The sequence below is a fragment of the Tauraco erythrolophus genome, chromosome 6 (assembly GCF_009769465.1).
Source record: "Tauraco erythrolophus isolate bTauEry1 chromosome 6, bTauEry1.pri, whole genome shotgun sequence".
Lineage (NCBI taxonomy): Eukaryota > Metazoa > Chordata > Aves > Musophagiformes > Musophagidae > Tauraco > Tauraco erythrolophus.
This window is the reverse complement of record NC_141470.1, coordinates 41,844,481-41,868,997: the sequence shown is the minus strand read 5'-3', so window position 1 is coordinate 41,868,997 and position 24,517 is coordinate 41,844,481. Positions and strand designations below refer to the sequence as shown.

Below are 24,517 nucleotides of genomic sequence, written 5' to 3'. Positions count from 1 at the left end.
TGTTTAATAGCATATCTATCAATCTAAGATAAAATGTTTTCATTTAAAATATATGCACCCTAAATACTGACAGTGGATGAAAGAAATTACTGCAATAGTACATGCAATCAGAATTTTTTTTTCTCTCACTTTTTGACCTTTAGATCCTCAAGAAAAGCATAATGCATTGTTAAGCTCTATTCTGTAAATCTAAATAAGCTTGTATTTTCAGATACACTGTCTTTTCTGGCATGTAAGATTGTAAGGTTCTTATATAATACAAACAAAACCTCAAAGAAAATTGCAGAAGTTTCATGATTTTGTTATTTCAGACAACAAATACATTAAAATATTATCCCAATATGAGCTCTGAAGGCAAACGGTTCTATTGCTTATTACTTTACTAAGGTACTGGGAAAGAAAATGTGAGATGTCACGACTCCTCTTGCAGACTAATAAACTTTATTTACAAATCTTCCCTCTTTTTCTCAAAAAATGGCAATTGGTACTTCTTGAATAATCAAAAAATTGTACAGATTCTTCGTAGAGAAACACTGCTTAAGTATCTAGTTCGTGTAGTTCTAGAGCTGAGGACTTTTTTTTACCTCCCCAATTACAGTGGTATGAGTTCAGCAAGAAATATAATTTCATACCTCATACCTCTTCATGCAACTTGTCTTTGTAGATTACACACACATAAGTCTGTTTCTGCTAGAACAATTGCACGTATGAGATTTTAAAGTGATGTAGTTAATTGATGCAAGCTGCTGCTTAGACCAACCATTGTGATTCTTTTAATAAAACACAAAAACCAGCTTTAAAGAAAACAGCAAAAAAAAACAGTTGTTGCCCACCTAGCTATGTAAAGAGATCTTACTATGAAACCTTGACAACATGTGGTTTGGCAGAGAAGGAGGAGTGGAGACCACTCAGTCATCCGTTGGTGATATCTCAAGTTGTCTAACAGCTGAAACCCAAGAAAAGGGCTGGGTCAGTTGTTTGCACCTTTTCAGTTGCATTGTCATAGCAGATTTATCAGCGTGGTTTCCTGAAGCTGGAATCCCAGCTTTCATCAGCTTGTATCTGCTTTGTCTTTCTCCTGTCCTACTGAAGGAGTTTCCTGTGAAGAGTAATTGCTGAAACATGTTTTCTATGTTGACATGCTGTAATACCAGCTCCTAAACACTGCAGCAAAAGTAAGTAAAAGATCAGCCAGCAGTACCTGTTTTAATATTGTAGAATTGGAAATGGTTTCCTCCTCTAGTTGCACATGAACTTTAACATTGCAGAAATTGCTGGATTTAATTAGGCTCATCTGCTAACAGTTCAATGTTTTTCACTAGACAACACTGTGTTCAGAAGACTTTTTATTCTCTAAATGTAAAGGACAGCAAATGAAACTTTTAATATGTCATGGCCTAACTGATGATTACACTACTACAAATGAAAGCCTTTAGTCAGATGGCTCAAGCTGTACAAGAAACTAGATGCATTTCCTCTGTAAACACTCGAGCGTTGATGTCCTCCCACAGATGAGCCTTAACTAAATGCAGCAATTCATTTCCACAATGTTAAAATACCCATGTCATTGAGGGGAGGAAAGTATTCCCGGTTCTGCAACACTGGTGAAGAGAAAGAACTATATAAACAGTCTGTAATATTTAGGGAACTATTGAAACTAATGTAGGCAGTTTTTTCTTGAAATATATTTAGGCGTAGTTTCAAGTTATTATAGATTTTGGCAATAGTGCATCATAAATTAGCTAAAGATGGGTTATCTCTCCTTTTTAATTTAAAAAAAAAAAAGTCTACCTAAATATAGGGCCATAAGAATTTTTTTCATGATACTTCATAATTCAGATATGGCTTGAAACTTTATTTTGAAGGGAGGAGAAACCTCTCTGAAAACAGTAGAGGTTGGCCTTGAGCACTACAGTGGATGATATTGAGCACTTGATCAGTGGGAATGACAAAAGAAAAATGCAATATATGTTCATATGCTTATGTTGAACTGGTTGAAGTGCTTTATTTCTAGCCTACATTATAAACATCAAAACAGAATGCACGTTCTAAAGTTCTGTAAATTCAAGGTATAATACAGCAATTATTTTTGAGTGGCATGTCTGAAAGAGGCAGTAGAACGTAGTGTTACTGCTACAGCTTCGCTGCTGAAAACTCTCTGCGCTGTGGGTAAACATCCCCTGAGGCCCTGATATCTGATGTCAAAAGCTGTACTGATCCACTGCATTCATTTTGTATTGCACATGTCAATACTGGTCAGGGTAGAGAAAGCTGAACTGTCAGCCCTAGTGCTAAGGGGTTATATAATCAGTTCATATCCTAATACTACGGCTTGCTGATTTGCATTGTAGTTTACTTAATTACAAGGTCTTTTATAAAGGCTGGACAACCTGTGATTAATTTTTTTTTCTTTTTGTACTTATGTTCTTGACGGTTTAAGGAATAATAAGTACGATCATCTGCTGGTTTAGAACTTATATTACAGGCTCTTGAAAGAGATGAAAAGTTATCTAGAAGAATTTGTAGCTGAGAGGAGTTGCTCATGTAGCTGAAGCACTTCGGTCCATTTAGGGAAGAAAATTGTACCTGCAGATGTCATACAATATAACTGAAACAGTTTGTGGTATAGCTAGAGGTTTCTGGTTAAACACGAGACATTTAATCAGCTCAGAATGCAGCACCTGCTGCTCTTTTGTATTCATAATGAACACTGTTACTTGTATTTTGCATTGGTACATGATGCAGTAGGATTTTAATGGAGTGTAAGGGTCGCGTAACTCGCTGAACAAATGTTGTGTGTCTGCCTGCTGACTGGTCCAGAGGAGATGAGCACAGGCGATTGCGGTCAGCCAGAGGAATCATCCTTCAGTGCCAATATAGATTCTGGCGTTTTGGAAGTTAAAGGTTGGGCATTATTATGAGAGTGGAAGCAAAAGAGTATGCTGAGTTACAGATTCAGTCAACTGCATGTTAAAAGAGGAAAAGGGAACTTTCATTATGAACATTAGTAGCCCTCATAAATAGGGCTATTTTTATTTATTTTTACCTATTATACTGTTTTCTTCCTTTTATTTTATGTATTTTTTAAGTGTTCTCTGTTTTAACACTGTGTTTCTGTTGACTGCATGGGATTCTAATAGCGTTTGTGTAGGAGATATGGGGATGCTTCAGGAATGTATTAAAACCACAAGTTTGTATGTTGCACTCGGTTGATATATTAGGCTGCACTCCAGGACATTCATTGAGCACTATCACTAAAATAATTCTGACAGTAATGTGTTACTTGCCATGTCACTGTTTTCTTAGCTGTGCATTTTTATTTCATTTCTTCTTCAAAATGTTAGAAAAGTGCATCTGGTCTCCTGATGCACAAAAGAGAAAAGTCCTTCACTAGTGCTCTGGGAATCTCCACTAACGTGTTCATTGAATCTAGCATTTACTTAGTTGAATTGTATTTCAGACCGAAAAAGGATCCAAATCTTTGCAGAAAGTATTTTATCAAGTTATGTTTGTAGGAAGGGTTCCTTTTGATTAGAACACTCTCAAAATTTAATTGGCAGCCCAAACCAGGAAGCAAGGCACAGAAGTTGCAGTTGAAGTTACAAAGGTGGCTATGTGTGACTAGTCAGTAGTTCATAAACACTGAAAGAAAAAAGAGAAACCAAAAGTTGCATCTTTGTAGGTGTCTCTCTAAAATGCAGTCTTACTGTTTGCTCAAGAAAAGGAAGTAAATTTTATGTAAGGTGAGCTTAAGTTGAAAAGTGTTCTTCAGTCTTGATGTGATTAAGTAATATTTGCTACAAGCTTCAGCTGGATCTATGAAAAGGTAACTTTCATGTTCTACTTGTGAAATAAAGGATGCAAATGCAAATCACCAAAATAACATAATGTAAAATTCAAAGTAAATTTGAAGAGAATGGAATATACTTGCTCTGATAAACTGGCTTCTTTAAGCTTAACTCCTACTTTGTGAAGCTGTTTGGTATCCTTTTGACTAGCCTTTAAAAATTATTTATGTCAACTGCTATTTGTTAATGCCAAAAAGAGATATAAATGATCAAGAGGTATAGTTCTTCATACACCAACTGTATAGAACAAACTGACAAATGAGAGTTGCTGTGGCTCTGTACTTCTTTACTCTGACGACTCTTTTTGAGTTGTGTTTTTCGAGGCCTTCAAGGAAACAGTTACTTTAGATGCCTTCAGACTTTTGTTCTTGCCAGCGTAGTTTGTGTCCTATGCTGTAACTTGTTCATGAAAGTTGATTGAAAACTGCTGTGTAAATTTCCCAAGTCTTTTAATGTTATATAGAGAAAAAAAACATTTTTATATTTACAGCTTTAATATGAGTTTGCTTATAAAAGTTCTATCTGTTTTCACTGGGGCAAAATTACATTGGGATGTAAGAGATCTCTGCCAGCCACTGGAAGGCAAACAATGAAAGGTTAGCATCTTGTGCAAATTAGTGGAATGTACTTCATCTGCTTGCTGTGAGCAGTTGTGCTCAGCTTGGCAGGATTCCTGGAGCAAGAAAGTCAAATAGCAGCTATTTTTTGTTCCCTTGCTGCGCTGATGAGGGTGGGAATTGATCCACTTCTTTTGTTAGGAAGCTGTTTCTGTTTTAATATCACATAGATGGTACACCATCTGATCATTAGATGATGACATTTTATTTGGATTCAGTGCAGTTTATACTGTCTTGTATATGATAAAATATATTGAGCTGAATAAGAGCTGTGGATGACTGTGCAATTGTAGGAAATGCCACATATCGACATACAACTGGATTGTATCATCAGCTTGAGTGCCAACTCCTTGAGATAAACATTATATCTTTATTATTAAGATAAACATTATATCTTTAAACATCTTTTTATAGCACTTGCATAGTTGGTCATAGTTTGTGACTTCGCTTCGTTGTGATTGAAAAGCGTTGTTCTCTTTGTGTCTTCATGGCTACGTTAACACCCTCTTTTTCTGGTGTCTTTGAAAAATACGACTATCTTTTCTCTATCCTGTCCAAGATGATACCTTTTAAAATTATTCTTCCTCTGTGTCCTTTTAATTGTGTCTAGATGTCACTTTTTTCTTCTTTCTGTAGAGGCCAGGCTCACTACTGATTAGGTTGAAGAGCATTGGTTTTGTTTCCCTCACTGTTCATTAGCCTACATCGATTTTGGATCATGAATTTCAGATAGATGATTTTGAAGTTCTTAAGATTAAAAGATTCTTTCCTTCTTTGTTTATGTTTTGCCTCATTGTCTTTTTGTCAGCTCGTAAGTATTATAATTGTTACCTTCTGGATACAGACTTCAAGATTCGTATTTGTTCTGCATCAGCAGAATCTTTCTGAACTCCCTGCCTGTCTTGCCTTACCATTCTTTTCTTTCTGCTGCAGGAGGGAGTAGGTAAAAATAAGATGAAAAAAATAATCCTATCAACATCACTTCCTTATATTCTCTGGCTCCATCATCAACAATACACACAGAGTAAAATAATATGTGACAGGCAAATGTTAGTAGGGAAGCAGTTAATGTGCCTACTTTGCTTCTAGTGCTCTTACAGAAATACAGGCCATGCTAGTTATTCTTTCTTAGGTCTTTCTATATGTTTTTAGTATTTAATGATTATTTCAGCAGCAGAAAATCTGAAATAATTGTAAGATTTTGTGAATGTGAATTGGAAGAAAGCAAGCAGTGTGTTTCTTCATAGGAAGAAAATATTTTTACTAAGTTGTTTGCACTCGAATAATTTCTCATTCATGTCAAGATTTTAGATGTCATATTAAAGCTTGATTCATCATAAACAATGTCATTTTGTATTTATAAAAAAAATAAAATTTGGAAGAAATACTATTGGAAAGGAAGTTGGGTTTTCCTTGAGAGAAGCTACAAATATACACGTCCTTCTCTCAGGAAAGGGCCTGTTTATGAGAGCTCACTATTCCACCTCTAGCTAATAGATCAGACATCCCACATTGTTCACCTTTAGTTGTCCGATTTTCAGAGATAATACGTTTTCAATTTATTGGTGTGCTGTTTAACAAAAATATCAGGTTTTCAGTTCAGTTGAGATAGCATACTTGGTTTCCAGAAGTCATACAAATGCTTTCTTTTCCAAAGGCTAATAAAGAACCTATGCTTTCATGAAAGAAGAGGATAGATGCTCAAATGGTTAAATAACTCTTTATGACTCAATAGACAAAAAGTAGAAATATATTCTGTTTTCACAGTGGAAGGAGGTCACTAGCAGAGATTCTTGGGTCTGTGCTGTTAAATACGTTCCTAAATGATCTGGAAGGCATGAATAGTAAAGTGTCGGTGTCACCTCAGATGCAATTCAGATCAATATAAAGTGTCAGGGGAATTTCTTGACTTTTACCTACATAACAAGGGGCTCAGAGTTAGCTGATAATACCAAAAATTGAGTTCAAGTTATAATATGAAAATGTCATCTTGATGCTCAGTACCAGTAAAGAAAAGCAAGTCTTGGAATTCTTAGGAAAGGAATACAGACAAAACAGAAAACGCTCGTGATGTCACTGCCCTTATGTCATCTGTGTTTGTCACCTCCTCTCTGCTTCAGATAATGCTTGATCTGCAGAGCATAGGCATCTGAGATGGTCGTCTGGGGAAATGCCACTAGATGCTAATGCTACTTTGGGAACTCCTCTTTGAAAGGCCACATTCCAGGCTTAGTAGATTTTGATCTGATCCCGTCATTCTTATGCTTTTGGGTTCTTATCACAAGATTTTACTGAAAATAAACCTTTTTCAAGTTATGTCAGTTCAGCAGGGATAACCTCAATGCCTGTGGATTTTCTGTGTTGTTATGATTAAGGTAGAATAAGCAATTACATGATTTTTAATTATTATGCATCAATAAGTTGTATAGTCAGCTTTCCAAGAAAGGCGGGATTGAAGTTGATTACAGTTCATTACAGTTACATTCATTGCAGTTAATGCATTAAAAAAAATGTCTGTCAGCTTTTAAAGTCGATCTAATTAGTTCTTGATGTTCATTTTATGTTACGTAGGTAGGTATGTATGTTAAAACCTCTGAACTTAAAAAACCCACTTATTTTCCTGAAAATACCTTATTTTCACTTGGGTGAGGCAATTTTTTTTTCCTGTCTTAATATGATACACATCAAATTTACCCTTCTTTAAATGGTTTTAGATGTTATCATTTTGACTGAATCTAACACAACCCAGTTAGTAACAGTAGCTCAATAGATTATTCAAGCATTAAACTTCAGCAGCCCCCACTTCAGCTGAACCTTTCTCAAAAGATTTGAGGTGTTGAATGAAACTTGGAGTCTGTGGTACATTGTCCTATATTTTAATATATATTTCTATGCTCATTTGGACTTTTACTGTGATGGCATCATCTGATTAGCATTCTGAATCAATATGAAATGCTTATAATTAAACAGACGTTGATGGAGAAAACAAAAGTGCATGTTAATACAAAACATATTTCCATCAAATGATGAATCAACTCTGTTCAATGTTTCACAAATTTATTTAATCTATTTAGTCTTTCCTTACTCTATGGTGTGTGAAACTTGGCTATGGCTATAAATTATTTCAGCAGATGTATCGTTAATATAACTTGAGCTTTTCTTAAGAGTAGAGTGGCAAAGACCTGTAGATCAGCAGTCTCCAATTTTTTTTTTTTATTGTGCAGCCTATCACTAAAAATTTTGAGCAAACACCTCCAATATGTGTATATTTATTTATTTACAACTTACAGGTATTGCTGAAGTTCCAGTATTTTCTTCCTGCACCTTAATGGATTGTCTTGCGCACTTCGCTTTGAGGACCACTGCTATAGGGCAACTTAAAGCTGTTTATTAGGAAAAAGGTTGTTCACATCTCTGAAAACTTTAAATAACATTTTTTTGATTATGTGAGTAAGGAAGCTTCAATTAAATTTTCTTTCTCCTTTTCTCAGTTCTTCATATTCTTTCAGTTGTTTCTGCTACTAACACAGATTCTAATCATGAAACTACCAAAACTTGAAAATTTCTTTTCATCACCAGGCTCCATCCCCTTCCATCACATAACTACCTCTCCCACTTCATTTTCACTAGTTACAACATGGAACCAGGAACAAGCGTTGCTTAGGCTAAGTAGAAAACTCTTTGATTTTTCATATAGGTTGTTTTTTTTTGATACATTTGTTTGACAGTTCTTTGACCAATACATGCTTGACCAAACATTTGTATCATTGTATTTGTTAATTGATAGTAGTGAGTCTTGAATGGAGAGTAGCTGTAAATGATTCAGAGAGAAACATAACTGAAAAAAAAAAAGTAACCCACTTGGAATAACTTGCCTATCGATGAGTTGTGTTGTTAACCTGTCAACAGTGTATTCTACTGTGCTTGTCAGGAAAAAAAAAAAAATCTACTGTTTGGAGAATCTCTCCACTTTTTCAGTCTCTGTGAATTTATGGTCTCAGTAACTCATTGCTCCAGTAGGTTTCAAATTAAAGATGGCTTATGTAAAAAAATATGTCTTCCAATATTAAACTCATTGAATTTACTTTCATTGACTGACTGCTGGCTTTGGTATTTTGAAAGAGCAGATAGAAATACACAGTCTCACATTTATTTTCAATGAACAATGTTTGCAACCCTTCGTGGTAAGATACACATCATCTTTTAGGAAGTGCTTGAGGCTTGTAACTAAAGCAGGTCTGAGCACAAACAAGCAAACCTCCTTCCCTTGGGGAATATAAAAATTTGAAACGGAAACTAAGGAGGAAGAGAGTCAGGAACTGCCACAGGTTGCAATCTGAGGTTGTTTATATCTGGATGGTAGTGTGACTCAACCCTGGAGACATTCTCATTCTGACTGAAATCCGGCTCAGGCTTGCTCTTATAGAGGCCCCAAGAGTGTTTCTGTTAGCTTAGTTAAAGCGTAACGTGTTGCCAAAAAGATGTTTGGAGAACTTGCTTGCTTCTTGGGACATGAAGGCTCCTCTGCACCTTTAGTGCAGAAGGCTATACTACAGGGGTTGTGTTTGTTTCCTGGTTTGGATTTTTTGGCTTCTTCCTCTTCTTGAATACGGTAAATTCTTACTCATTTCCTCTTCAAATGAAACAATTCCAGTCTTTTAATCTCTCCTTATATGGAAGTCTCTTCCATGCCTTCAGCAGTTTTTCTCATCTATCAGTTTTTCTCTCTTACCATACTTCTTTTTGGGTCGGTCTCACAGAAACTGAACACAGAGCATCAAGTCAGGAATATTAGAATCACTATTTCCCAATGTTAATTTCAATCCCATTTATTTATGTGCATGGGTGAAATCCCGTGTAAACTTAAGTCAGTAGAACACTTTTGTTATCTTTAGTGGAGCAACGATATGTTCTCTAAACATGTTGCTTATCTTTTTGACCTTCAGATCTACTTGGCCAGGCACTGGAATGTTTCCATGATGAGTCATTCTTGAATTATTGTAATCCATTTTAAAAAATCAACCACAATTCAGAGCAATAATTCATTTATTTCTTCCAGATTATGTAATCTTGGGCATTTCATGTGGAAATTATGCATTTCCTTAGCATTTTTACATTCCCTTCTCCCTTTTCTAGTGTTATCCTAGTAAGATTAAAGTGAGACTGAGAAAACGCAATGGTTATATACATTCATGCTTCTGTTCCTTGACTTCGATGGTCCCATATCAAAGATCTGAAACCTGAAGAAAGCATTGTTAGTCAGGCAAACAGTAGAGCATGTACCAGAAGTAGTCATATATTTCCAGGATTAGTTGTTTCATCACCTGCCCAGGGCTTGGGTGAGGCTGACTGACCCATAGTTCCCTGGTCCTCCTCCTTGCCCTTCTTGAAGGTAGAAGTGACATTTCTACCATTTCCCGTAGCTTCCATCTCCCTGATCTCTGGACTCTTCCCCTAATTCCACCGTGTTATCTCTAAGCAGGATCTTCACCTTTGTCTTTCCAGACCCCCTTCTACTTTCTGAGATGACTGCTTCTTTTGGGGGACCTTTCTTTTTCAGCTCTTCATCTTTCTAGACTTCCAGGCTCACAGTGTTCCCAATCTAAAGAGTCATTTGCAGAAGCACAACATGTGATCAGCCTTGTAGTTTGTGATTTAGTTCCTTGTCTCTCTGTCACTGGAGTCTGGATGTTAGAAAAAATTGCAACTAGCCTGTACCAGTTGCAGTTAGCAAATAGCATGCTTCTTGAGAGTTCAACATTTAGTTCTGAAAATTTATCTCCACCTCCATCCCTGCCTCCTACAGCCAATTGCTTGCCAACTGTTAGCATTCGTCATTTAAGCTGTTTTTCACTTAAATCATTGGGATAAAGCAATGAAAGGTAAGGAAAACCAACCAAAACGTATTGGATTAGAAGGATTTTCCTGCATGTAATGTTTAGAGTGCTGAAGTACTTGCATACATATCCAGAAAGCTCATTAGATCCAAATTTTCCATAACCAAGTTTCCATATTTCAGAGCAGAACAAATAAACAGAGTGATTATAAATCTGTACAAGTCTAGATTTTAGGAAGTTATAATTTCTATTATGTAGATTAGGGTCCTGATAATCTTAGTTTAATTTTAAAATCAGATTTCAAGATGGAGATCAGAGATCAGATCTTTGGCTTGTATGAACCACCCCAGCTCTGCTGACTTTGATGGAACTCTGAGAACTTAAATTGTCTTTGATCGCCAGGATGGAATATCAAAAAGAGTAAAATGCTTTCCTTTCTCTTAGCCCAGTGAAATTGCATATACAGTCATTAATTGTTATGGTTTAATCACTGCTTGAAGTGGAATAGTGTATAATGATATGTTACATTTAGGTTTTTAAGCGGTGAATGCCAGCAGTTTTTGTAGGGACTCAGTTATAAGTGCTGTGGGAAGTTAACTGCATGCGTTACTCTTAAAGGCATTCCAAATTGGAGAAGATAATGTCTGCTTTTCACAGCTGCAAGATCTTGCTAATTGTGTGGTTGATGGTTTCTTATGCTATGACAGACGTGGATACTAGATGACAGCTCCCATTGCTTGAAACTCTGTTGCTCATAATAGCAGGATCTCACCTCTGCTGATAGTTCAAAGCCCTTTTGGACTTGGAACTCAAAACGATCAGTAAATCATTTGCCTCTTTCTGAAAGCAGGACCTTGCCTTTGTGAGTTGCAATGGCTTCTTGTTCTCATTTCCAGCTGTGTTGAATGATAGATCTGCTCCTGAGCCCAGAACAAGGAGTACTAGCCATTAACAGCCAAGTCATTAACAGACTTGATGAAATAGTCTTGTCAAAACTGTTGTAGTTGCAATGTCTGTATTTTGATGATACTAGGAATTCTTAAATGATGACAAGTTAACCTGAGAGTTAACAGTGTAACAGTATCATACTAATAACATAATACTGCAAACTTTTCTGCAGAGTAGTAAGTTTTTCAGGATATGGTTGTAGGCATATTTGGAATCCCTTCTTTTTTTACTGCGTAATTTTACATCCAGCCAGAAAGTTGCCTTTGCACCATCAGTGCTCTGTAAAAGCAAAAGGGTAGCCTGACATGACAGAAGCTTTTTTGTTAATAAGAAAGGTCTCCATTAAAAAAAAAAAAAAAGATAAAAATGAAAAAAAAAAAAACATATCTTTCTCTTCATCAGCAGGGGTTTTGTTTTTTCAGTGAATAACGTGGGAGTGTTCTGAAAATTAAAACTTTGTTAGTGGCTATATGAAAGCCTTTTTAGATACGTAATTTTAAAAAGTTAAGAGTTACAAGATGATGAAAGAATTTTAAAAGAACAACCTAATTCATATATGACTGCTGCTGTAATTGCATGCTCTGAAAATTTAAGCTGTGCTAGGTTTAGCCATAGAAAGTCAACTATGCCATACAGGTGACAGAACAAGAAATACAAATTATCCATGTTTATATGGATTAAAGATTTGTGTAACTTGCTGGTTAACATAGTTCTTCCAGATCAAGTTCTAAAGACACACTAGTTTCAGTGAATAGTGCTCTGAAATAACAGCATTTCATGAGAAAAGAAAACAGAATGCTGTCTGCAGAACGTATAAATCTGAAGCCTAGAAAAACACTGTGTTTTACCTTAAAAATTAGAACCCAAAACACTTCCATGCCTTTTAACAGAGTGGAACATTGCCAAAATAGTTTCAAAAGAAGGAGACAGAATGATGTTTTGTATTCTTCTGGCTGCTGTATTCTGCAGTACTTGCCAAATTTAAAGCTTTCTTAAAATACACTGGATTTTTCCTCCTTGCCTTTTATTTTTGAATATTTATCATGTCAGTGTAAAATGATATCAGCTTTTTAATATATCATTATATAAAATTGTATGATAAGTTCCAGCTATTCAGCCAGGAGGGTTGAAATGTGGAATAAGATTGTTATTTATCACTGCATATCTTTACTATTGGTATCTTTTTTTGATAATACTGGAAGCAGCCTAGCACTGCCTCATTTACCTTTTCAAGCACCAGGTTGGTGTTCCTCATCCAGTAGTTTGTTGTTAAGTTCAATTTGTTGCTGACCACCTCTATGTGTGGTGCCTGACAGTATCTTCAAGCTGTGGAGTAAATCCTCTAGTAGAGATATGTTGGGATGCTGGTCTACACTGCCTTGTATTGCAGCCCCAAAACCCTGTGCAAAGGCAGGATCTAAGAATTCTTCACTGTTCCCTGAAACTGTTTCCATGCTTTGTCTTTGGTTTCTGGAACTTCTCAACATAACTTTAAGGATGCTTCAGGTCAGGTGAAACCTTCATTACTAGCTCGTGCTCCCTTATTGTCACAGAAGTATAGTTCTGATGCTCTCATAGTTCATGGTAGGTGAACAGTTTTGCCAGTCAGCTCCTCCCTGCCTGCTGAGTTTTAACTCCAATAGATAGACAGTGTTGTAGCAGATACGGCAGATACAGGAGGGTGAGTTCACCATGAAAAAGGCAGCCTAACCTGCTGCAGAGCTATTCAAATCCAGCTGTAATTTAGCAGACAATTTACTTTTCTGTCAAGGAAGAAAATCTCCATGTTAATTCAGTAATCAATTAAATGCTTAGGCAAAATTTAAGCTTCCATTAAAAGGCAATTTCTTTGAAAATTGGTCATCTCTGTTTTGCAACACGTACTATGAAAGAAATTTAAATTGAAGGACATTTAAATGAAGGAAAAAAACTAAATATGTTATACTGAATGTGTGTTATGTGTGTTTATAATAGCTGGTACAACCACTTCAAGTTTGGTATTTCGGGAGGTTTCTTTACATTTGATTTCTGCCTCCCTAAAATTGCATTAACATTATTACTGCTAAGTGTGGTGTTTAATTAATATCACTTATATTTGTAACGTGAACTAAACAAAAGAGTATAATTAAGTTATTTCTAAATCACTTTTATTACCTTGGGAGTAGAAACATTTTTTTATTACAAGAGCGTGAGCCATGATAACCCATTAATTAATTTGCAGGGAGACCGGAAGGTTCAGTTACAGCTTTAATGGAAAGGATATCAATTACTTCATCACCATTTGTGGGGAGAGGGAAGAGGCCAGTACCACAAAACAGGAGTTGAGAGAATGATAGTCAACAACAACTTAACAGCTTCGGATGGAATTGAATTCAGGACATAGGAGGAGAGCCAAATGATCAAATCCCTAAGGCAAAACTGCTTGTGAGAGGCTTTAATTTCAGATTTGCTTCTACAGAGATACCGATATTTACTTTTCACAAAAACTAGTATTTTAATATAAAGATATATTAAAATATTTTAATCCATTATCTAAATTATTAAGCTAACCTGAAGTTACTGCTTTTTCTAAGCTTAGTTGTGTTTTTACTGCACTGTTCATACTATTTGAAAAACCACCCAGTGAATCCATGTAAAACTCCTCTCCAATCTGCCAATTTAGCAAATGTCATTTACTCAAAATAGAATTTATACACATGTATAACTTTAGGTACGTATTCAAGAAAATAGGCATAGACTTATATACACACTTAAATCCATTGCTAGATTGAGACACTGTTTTTATTTTACACATCACACGTTTTAATAGTGCTTTGATTATTACTTGTATGTGTTTAGAAACAACCTCACAAAAGTATTCTTAAAGGCAAAAAGTTTGCATCTCTATAGTTCACATATATGTTATCAAAATTCATGGCTATCATGTCTGAGGGTCTTACAGTAGTGTATTTCCTTGTCTTCTCCCTTGGGAAGAAATGCGTGCTCACTGAATATCTTGTGTTAGTAAACTTTTTTAGTTTTATATTTGTTATGTGAAAATTTAAACTAGTAACAATAGCAAAGAAGGGGAGGTTGCAGTTCTGCTGGAAACTGACAAGTCATGGTGTTCCAGTTTTGGTGCTTATCCTTCAGAAAGCTGCCAAATACATAGCTTTTCCATGAACTTTTTGTTATGTGAAGAAGTGGAGATGTTAATTGCAATATTCTTCATAAAGCTGTAGGTAAATATGCTGTGGAAAACCCAGAATCAAAAGTCCTGAACAGAAGGGCGGAGGCTCTGAACTTAAATTGAAACTCTGAAGGGAATAAGTAAAGAGATTCAAAGGCTTAATGATGTGTTTATAGTGGTCTGCATTGCTGAGGAGGTATATGGTAGCGTGCTGTGTGACTGGAGTTTCCAGCATGCTGAAGACCACAGCTTCATAGACCAGGTGATAGGAGAGGAAGGTGTGAATTACCAAGACCCAAAATGACTCCTTGGTAGTCTCTAGGAGAACGGATGACAGAGAATATCCCTGTCAACTGCTTCCATATGAGACAACAGTGGACAATCTGACCTCCTAACCTGGAGGCTGACCAGCACAGATGCTAGCAGCATGTATTTTCTATGCAGAGAGGTTACAGCATGGCTGTGAACTCCTGAAAGTGTTTTCCTTGCTCCTCCTCCAGTCCAACTTTTCTTTAAGTTCAGTATAATTTATATCTATCATTTGACCTCATCCAGCTCCTTGGCTATCATAGCTCAATTGGTATCTATATGTGGTAGGACCGTAGAGGTGTCTCTTGCCTGACTGTGCACCTTTTGTTCCTGGTGCTTGCATGCTCGTGATACAGAGGCACAGAAAAATGAATCCTTCTTGAACTCTACAAACCATTGATCTACAGGGGAGGTGTTGTCCTAGTTCCTGTGATATATCTTCAATATGAAATTAAATAGGGAAGTTAATATGCCTTTATTTTGTTCTGTTTGTACAAGTGAAGAATAAACACGTATTTTTATGTTTTAAATAACATAGAATCATAGAATGGTTAGGATTGGAAGGGACCTCAAAGATCATCTAGGTTGGAACTAGATGATCTTTAAGGCCTCTTCCAACCATAACCATTCTATGATTCTAGTTCCAACCCCCCTGCCATGGGCAGGGAAACCCTCCACTACACGAGGTTGCCCAAAGCCTCATCCAACCTGGCCTTGAACATTTCCAGGGATGGGGCATCCACAACTTCTCTGGGCAACCTGTTCCAGTGCCTCACCGCCCTCTGAGTAAAGAATTTCTTCCTTATATCTAATCTAAATCTCCCCTCTTTCAGTTTAAATCCATTGCCCCTTGTCCTATCACTACACACCCTTGTAAAACGTCCCTCCCCAGCTTTCCTGTAGCCCCCCTTTAAGGACTGGATGGCTGCAATAAGATCACCCCGAAGCCTTCTCTTCTGCAGGCTGAACAGTCCCAACTCTCTCAGCCTGTCTTCATAGAAGAGATGCTTCAGCCCTCGGATCATCTTCAGGGCCCTCCTCTGGACTCTCTCCAGTAGCTCCATGTCCTTCCGGCTCATGTTGAGCTTCTCATCCACCAGCACTCCCAAGTCCTTTTCCTCAGAGCTGCTCTCAATCCATTCTCCACCCAGCCTGTACTTGTGCTTAGGATTGCCCCGACCCACATGCAGGACCTTGCACTTGGCCTTGTTGAACTTCATGAGGTTCTCACAGGCCTGTGAAATATACTTGAAAATATATACTTGAAAATATATTTTCAAGTTTGAGTGCTTGATCCTTCCCTTTTATTCTTTGATTTGGTCAGAATTGTAGAAAAACATCCGGCACAGAAGAAATGATTGGCTTTAAGTTCTAGACAAAGTAAAATCACAAGAATTCTGTACATCTAAAACGTGTTCTGATGAGTTGTGTTTTCTAGCATACCAAGGACAGCATTACCATCACAGAGTGAGCATTGCCTTAACAATAGTGAACTTGACCTCTGCAGCCTGGAAAAAAGTAGAAAAACAACATACTTGAACAAATATCCTGTGTGTTTGGAAGTCCTTGAGGCTGAAAAAAATGGCTGACCTAACATTGCTAAATGAATACAAAACTTTTATTTCAGATTCAGGATGTTCTAACACCTTGGACTGTTTTACAAAACCCTAATTTTATGAATTAAGTAAGCTTTTTAACATGGCTTATTACAAAAACTAGAAACAGATTAATTCTGGGAAAATTAAATCCTGACATAAACAAACTGTTAGATGATTTGGATTGTTTTAATAAAAATTTAAAAAAGAAGGTTTGATATCGTTGAAGTCACTGGATCCTACTTTTGTGATGGTATTCCAATTGCCTCTGTTAAAAGATCCCTAGACTGAACATTGGTTGAGACTAGAAACATGTTCTTCTGTGGCCGTTTTTGGAAAATTTTTCCTAAGAGTAGCAGTTTTGTGCACAGAAGGAACTAAGTCCAGGGCATAGGTCTTTATTGGTACACCACTCTAATTAGTTAAAAACCTTTTCTTGATTGTATGCAGATTTTTGGTGATCTTTTCATTAATACACAGAGAACATGCCAGGGGCTAAGAGTATTTGGATCTTTTAGGAATTCATTTGAACTGAACCATTGCAAAAAAAAAATAATGTTTTTTTCCTCTCAGTTGCAAATCAGGAATGTATTTCTGTTGAGAGACAAAGTACTTTTCTATTAAGTGGCTACATACCTGGTTCATTCATAATGGTATCAGTGAAGAGGAAGCACACACTTAAATCACCTGTTTAAATGGCAGTCTGAATGAGATCAAATGTTTGCATACGTGCTCGATGTTTAACACCATTTGACAGATATTATTTTTCATTAGAGTATCTGATAGATGTTTAACATATTTAATAAGTAACAGAAAATATTTCATTAAAGTGTATTTTTAAATGTATCATGGTACTGGCTGCCTCTGTATATTAAATATTTCTTAAAACATTTGTTGCTTATTTTTATAGTTTTACACTAGTGCCTTTAACAAGCCCCTGTAACTTTTGCAACTGTTATGCTAGTCACAAGCTCACATCACTTTGAACAGATTGGTACTTCAGGAAATGTACAGCAGTCTTCCAGACTGCTCTGCAAAGTTTTTATCTTTGATGATGATGGGGTGTATAATTACATGTTTTCTTTTAAAACTCTAATGTAGTATTTTCAACTTGAGCAATCAGTTCACTGATGCCAATGCAGGCTGCTGAATAAGATATACCAAATGGTCAGCTGAAACAGCCCATTTTTGATACATTTTCCTTTATTTGTCTGAAAAAAATAAATGTTTCTTTAGTGGATGTATTCAGCTTATCTCATATATGTAGACCTTTACAGTCTGTAAAAGAGTATGTTGAAAAATGATTGAACTTGATTGATCTCTGCCAATTTCTGATAAATGGTTGATATGCTATTATCCTCCTGTGTTTTATTGGGAAAATATCATTAGAGAAGTTACTGCTGCAAGTTTGTAAAAGCAGCTGTATTCTTTTTCCAGTGGTCATTGTATATGATATACCATTGGTTGATAGTATTCTATCAATCTTTTTATCTTCCAAATATAGAATAATGTCCAATAAAAAATTCAGAGTTCATCATCACAGTGACCAAAAGGTCTTTTGCTTTGTTCTATGATGAAGTACCACATAAATGAAGCCTACCAGTTATGTTACTAGTTTTACTCATTTTTGAAATGATCTTGTTATTACAGCTTCTGCTACATTTGAAGACTTTCAAATCCGGCCCCATGCTCTTTTTGTTCATTCGTATCGAGCGCCAGCCTTCTGCGACCATTGTGGAGAAATGCTGTGGGGGCTGGTGCGTCAGGGACTCAAATGTGAAGGTAAGCTGCAGGGAGATGTCATTTTCAGTCTCGGGAGGAGACCCGTCCATTCCACTTATGCATGTTGTCTCTGATGCTGCTTTTAAATTGGTTAGGCATCAGAAAAAAAAAATTACAGTAGGTAGATGCAGTGAGAGCTATCACAACAATTAACTGACTAAGGAGCTAATCCTTTTGACTGCTCTGAAGCCTCCTAGATATGGCTCTGTAACCTGAAGTGCAAAAAAATTGACCTATGTGGACTTTTAAGGAAAGGTTTTCTGTGTTCCACACTTCCCTTGTGAGCCTGAGCCTGTATCTAATTCTATATCACATTAATTCAGATCATTTAACTGAAATTACTGTCAGTCCATGTAAAGTTGTAATAGCTTTCTTTTCTCATTTTGCCACAACTAATTTACTTCTGGCAGATTGTATGCAATAGAATATACCATTTCCAGTGAAAGACTTCCTTACCTCTCAGATGCAGATTACAGAAATTTCTTGCACTTTGAGATTATAGATTTTTGAAAAATTGAAGAAAAAACACTGGTTATAGATATAACTATTCAGAGCTCTTAGCATTATCTCTCTAGATATTTGTAAAATATAGGAAATAAAGTAGCAGAGTAGAGGAAAAAACCCTCGTTTTTGAACCCTTGTTTTTTGGTTTTGTTTCTTTTTTTTTTTTTTTAAGTTATTTCCTTTTTCCAGTATTAAAATGTAGTCAGATGGTTTTAAATTTCTCTTTTCAGGATGTGGTCTAAACTACCATAAGAGATGTGCATTTAAAATCCCCAACAACTGCAGTGGTGTACGGAAAAGGCGCCTGTCAAATGTTTCCCTAACGGGACTCAGCTCTGTTCGGACAGTTTCTGCAGAACCCTCGCTCAGTGCGTCAGATGAAGCCCTTCTGGTATGGGATTCGCTAGCTATCTATAGAGGCCATGGGTGTTGCTGTTAAGAACAGTGACATGTAGTGCTATAGGATCTGGTTTTGCCTGTTATAGACTACACAGGAGGGTGATATGTAAGTGTTGCTGTGAGAAAAGGCATCTTGACGTGAAAGGGAGGTCCCCAGCTTAAGGTATGTGGGTTTAAGGCGTGTGGTACTTCCCTTTGGCAAGAATTAGGTTATTTTGAAGGTTTAAAACTGCCACCCATGCCAATGTGAGTAGTTGCATCTTGGAAGGTGTCTTCTCTGGAACTAGAAGTGGAATTTCTTCTGTATCAGACCACTATATCCATTGGTTTATGATATAGGAAAGGTTTGCCTCAGGAGAACACTGTGACCCAAACACCACCGTATCAAACTGAGTATCTGCAACAGTCAGGGCTGTTGTTAATTAGTTGGAGCCTGTGTATTTAGCATATATCTTAGTGTTCAGAAGAAAGTAGGAGAAATCTCTATTATTTCCTCAAACAAATCTTTTTGGTGAATGTATGTATATACCTGTATATATGTGTGTAGATGTATGTATAGATGTACAGTATACACACAGACACACATGAATATGTGGTATACTTGTATATGCATTAATATAGTAGTTTTCCATCATGAAAACAACTCTCTGAGAACAAAATGTAGTGACGAGTGAATTAGAATGATACGTATTTTTTATCTTGGGCGTATTTGCTCCTTTTAACACTCTTGGTCATAATACACTTGAATAGTTAAGAATTTACTCTGTGTGTAAATGAATCCACTCCTAAGTGAAAGTTTTGAAAACCTTAAGGTTTAAAGAGAGGAAAGAATTTATGAGTACACACAACAATTACCATGTTTTCCTCTCAATTAGAATATTAAACTTATTAAACTTGACATACTAAAAGGACACTATTGCAAATGATGTAGACCTGGTGTTACATGCAGTACCATCTACGAACCATAATTATGTACTTATGCTACTGATTATCATTAGCCTAAAGCTACTTGGAAATTAAGGTTAACATTATGAATCTGTAATTTTAATTTAAAAGGTGCATAAATGAGTAAGGTGCTTAAGTTCTGCAAAAACTGCAGCAAGAAAACTATAGATTATTCATAATTCTCAGTAGATTGTGTCAGAAATCCTGACTTATTCAGACCAAGACAGAAAATTTCGAGGAAGGTTGGCCTTAATTCTGAATTGTTTCTGGATTTAAAAAAAAAAAATATGAGTGAACATCTTGGTATATTCTCTACAAATATTCACTGCACTGTACAGTTAGAAGATCGCAAAAAAATCAATTTTAAAACATATCTAATTATATGACTCTGTTGTTTGCTGATACATTCTGATATGAAATACCTGTTTTGCAAAGCTGCATATTTTAAAACTATTGAAAATATTAAAATTGCCAGTGTAGAAATACAGTAAGTTTCATGTATACTGTAGGTTATACTTCTCTAAGAACTTGTAATCATCAGTGTACCCATGCTGATGGTTGAAGAACATCACACATGCGCACACACACGTACATGCACAAAGAAAATTTGTTTACAGTAGGTACAGGGAGGGACATTAGCTTAGAGAAATGAAATAGCTTTCTGATTTCACTTTTATTTCAGGAAATCATGGTGTCATTTACCAGATTTTCAGAAGTACTCTCACATATGGCTTCTACATGTCTTTGATTTTATTTTGGGTTATTTGCATTAAATGTGTTACAATTTTTTTTCCCTTTTTTTAAGTGTACATAAGCTTTGTCAGTTCTCCTGTATCAGATCTGTCCTTTGGACTCCATTCTTCTGCAGTACTTGTGAGATAAGTTTTATGGCAGTTTATACTGTGGTACCAGTCAAAGCATGCACTTTGGAATGTGTTTCATTTTTCTACAGCCTGTGTGAATATACTGAGAAACATCATCCTCGTTCACAAAATCCTATCATTCATTATTAGTATTGGTGTGGGACTTGAATCACTGGTCGCAAAATACAGCTTCTCTTTGGGACCACTGATTTTGATCCAATATCTTTCAGTTCTTCAAATAGGACTAAAAAATGGTTTTTTTAACCCCTATTTACTACGTAGAGTCAGAGCAGTTGAGAGAGAAGGAGTTCTGGAGACCTTTTGTAGATTGAATTATTAACTAAGTTATGATTTCCGAACCTTTTTGTTGATGTTGTGTAAACCAGAAAGAAGCCAACTTTAGCTCACAGTGTTAAATTTAGCTTGTAAGTCTGGCTTCTGGAAAAACATCACTTATGAAGTGAAGAAGTTATGCCTTAATTTAGGAAATTGTGGCATTCGAAAAATCTTTAAGACAAGATAATGTGGAATCCTGCAAAGTGTACTTTAATTATCCTTTCATAGGGAACCACCACACAGACATAATTTCACTTTGGGTATAAATGTTTTCATTTGCCAATAAAGCATTTCATTTGAGCTGAAAATTGACTGGGGGCTACATTTAGGTGCAGCTTTAAAAATCTAACTCCAAGGAATAAAATCTGGGCAATATCCTTCTTTTTTGATTCCTAATTTAGTAGAGTAAAACTCATCAAACAGAAATTCTAAAAAAAATTTAGAACTAGGAGAATGCTATGTAACTCAGATTTTTACCTGCCATGGCTCAAATGCAATTCTTTTGCATTCTATTCTATAACATAGAATGAAAGTATAAAATAATCACACATTCATGCTTGCTTCTAAAGTAACATTATTTTCTGTCTTTTTTCCCTCCCTTATTTCTTTGTTCTCTTTTTTTCTTCTTTCCAACCTCCTGTCTCAGTCTCCTGTCAGCCCTGGCTATGAGGTATGTACTGAATTTGCTCTACTTCCTGTCATACTATCAGGAACATCCTCTTTTATGATTATCAGTGTCAATGTGAAGAAGTACAGGAATTTAATCAGATTAGTATTTTATGATCTTTAGAACTCAAGAGCATTTATTTTTCTTTCAGAAAAAGTCTATCCAGTGCAAAACTGTGTAGTCCAGATTCCAAAATGAAGGACATAAGTCTTATATTAAACAGTAAAATTAACTAACATTAAAATATTTTGATACAAATGTGGCATTTTCATAGAGGTCACTGGTTGGACTTTAGCCCTTTTTTACTGGTAGTAACACATGGAAGGAAAATTTTAACATCGCTTTCAGGACATTGAGGATTTGCTGGAGTAATGTAGAAAATAAACACTTTATTGTAATCTGAATAAACCTGACCTTGAAGTGTTTGCCAGCAATAACCTCTGACACCATAATGCAATGTAGTAGCTTTATTTCAGAATATGGTTGCATTAAAAAAAAAAAAGTCAGGATTCTGTATTTCTGTGGAAAGAAAAATGAGCAGCGTGCAACAAAGTTACAGCTATGTATAGAAAGAGTATCAAGTCTATCTTAATGAGAAAACAATTTTTTTTTTTAATGGGTACTTCATGTCAAATGTTGTCCTCTTTGGCTTTCAAGATGGATTTTCCAAATAAGTTTTTTTCATGTTTAAAGTTTCAAAAAGGTTTTGAAACTGTGAAATCTCGGCGTCTTTCCCTTGAAGCATGTATTTGAGATGCAGCCAGAGAAAAGGGCTTTGCAAATGTTTTCCTTTTTAGAAATACTACATAGTTAATCTGAGGAATGTTTTTGTTATGCTGAAGTGAAGATTATCATGGCTGAACATCTATCTCTTTGAAAGAAATAACTTCATTTCTTCCTAAAACACATATATTCAGATTGTAGTATGCCCAAGTATCATAGTGTGCCTCAGAAGTGCAACTCCACGGAATACATGAAACAACACAAACAAGCATATATAGAAAAAGCTTTTTTGTAATATCCAAGATAATTTTAGTTTTAGTATGTGCTATCTGAAAAATGGTAAATCCAGCAATCCAGATGGTGATGGATTATCCTAAATTAACAGTAATTAAAAGTAGTAATGAAAAAAAAGAAAGGTATTTGGAGGAAAAACAAAATTGTGTTTCCTTTGTGAAAAGGAAAAGTATGCTAACCATCTAAGTTTTTAATTTAGAATACATTTATGCAACACAACAGCATTTTATTTCTTTTTTTCTTTTTTTAATATGTTTCCATTATTTTGGTAAGTTTTACTCATTCTTCTAGAAGCAATGAATGTTGATGCGTTAAGGTAATTTTTTAGGAACATTGTCAGTAGTTTCTCAGAAAAAGCCTAGCTAGGCTTTGCATTTAGAATAGGAATGCTGTGTCTTATGGGGCACAGCTAAGTGGCATAGAATAGAATATACACTAGACTATTTCAGTTGGACTGGACCTACAACGATCGTCTAGTCCAGCTGCCTGACCAATTCAGGGCTGACCAAGTTAAAGCATGTTATTAAGGGCATTGTCCAAATGCCTCTTAAACACTGACAGGGTTGGGGCGTTGATAACCTTTCTAGGACGCCTGTTCCAGTGTTTGATCACTCTCTTGGTAAATAAATGCTTCCTAATGTCCAATCTAAACCTCCCCTTGTGCAGCTTTGAAGTGTTCCCATGTGTCCTGTCACTGGATCCCAGGGAGAAGAGATCAGCACCTCCCTCTTCCTTTCCCCTCCTCAGGAGGCTGTAGAGAGCCATGAGGTCACCTCTCAGCCTCCTTTTCTCCAAACTAGACAACCCCAAAGTCCTTAGCTGCTCCTCACAGGACATGCCTTACAGCCCTTTCACCAGCTTTGTTGCCCTCCTCTGGACGTATTCAAGGACCTTCACAGTCTTCGTAAATTGTGGTGTCCAGAACTGCACATTTTACTCAAGGTGAGGCTGCACCTGCACTGAATGCAGCGGGGTAATCACCTCTTTTGACTGGCTGGTCGTACTGTGATGCACCTCAGGATGTGGTTTGCCCTCTTGGCTGCCAGCGCACACTGCTGACTCATATCGAGCCTGCTGTTGACCAGCAGCCCCAGGTCCCTTTCTGAACAGCTACTTTCCAGCCACTCTTCTCCCATTATATACTTGTACCTGGCATTACTCCATTCAAGGTGCAGAATCTGGCATTTTGACTTGTTAGATTTCATCCCATTAATCATTGCCAATGATCCAGTCTATATAGATCCCTTTGCAAGATGCCTTGTCCCTCAAGAGAGTGAACAGCACCTCTCAGTTTGTTATCATCATCAGACTTGCTAATAGTGCATTCAACTCCTGCATCCAGATCACTGATAAATATATTGAACAGGACTGGCCCTAGAATTGCACCTCGAGGAACACTGCTAGTGACCAGTCGCCAGCCAGAGGTAGCCCCATTCACTACAACCCTTTGAGCCCTGCTGTTCAGCCAGTTCTTTACCCAGTGCACTGTGAACCTCCTCATCCCACAGTTGGACAACTTGTCCAGAAGGATGCTGTGAGGGACGGTGTCAGAAGCCTTACTAAAATCCAGAAAAACTACATCCATCACAATCCCTTCATCCAATAGGCAGGTGATGTTATCATAGAAAGATATCAAATTAGTTAAACAGGACTTTCCTTTTGTGAACCTATGTTGACTGTG

At 36.4% G+C, this 24,517-nt stretch overlaps 1 protein-coding gene across 3 annotated transcripts in view; it reads left to right on the top strand.

Moving 5' to 3' along the window:
* PRKD1 (protein kinase D1) overlaps positions 1–24,517 on the top strand; it is a 148,891-nt gene that overhangs the window by 81,734 nt on the left and 42,640 nt on the right. For 2 of the 3 annotated variants that reach the window (XM_086612781.1, XM_086612780.1), the window contains exons 3-5: positions 17,974–18,105; positions 18,840–19,000; positions 21,799–21,822. In XM_086612781.1, coding sequence (XP_086468907.1) covers positions 17,974–18,105; positions 18,840–19,000; positions 21,799–21,822 — 317 coding nt within the window. The remainder of the gene's footprint in view (positions 1–17,973; positions 18,106–18,839; positions 19,001–21,798; positions 21,823–24,517) is intronic. The other variant, XM_086612782.1, reaches the window with a different exon arrangement.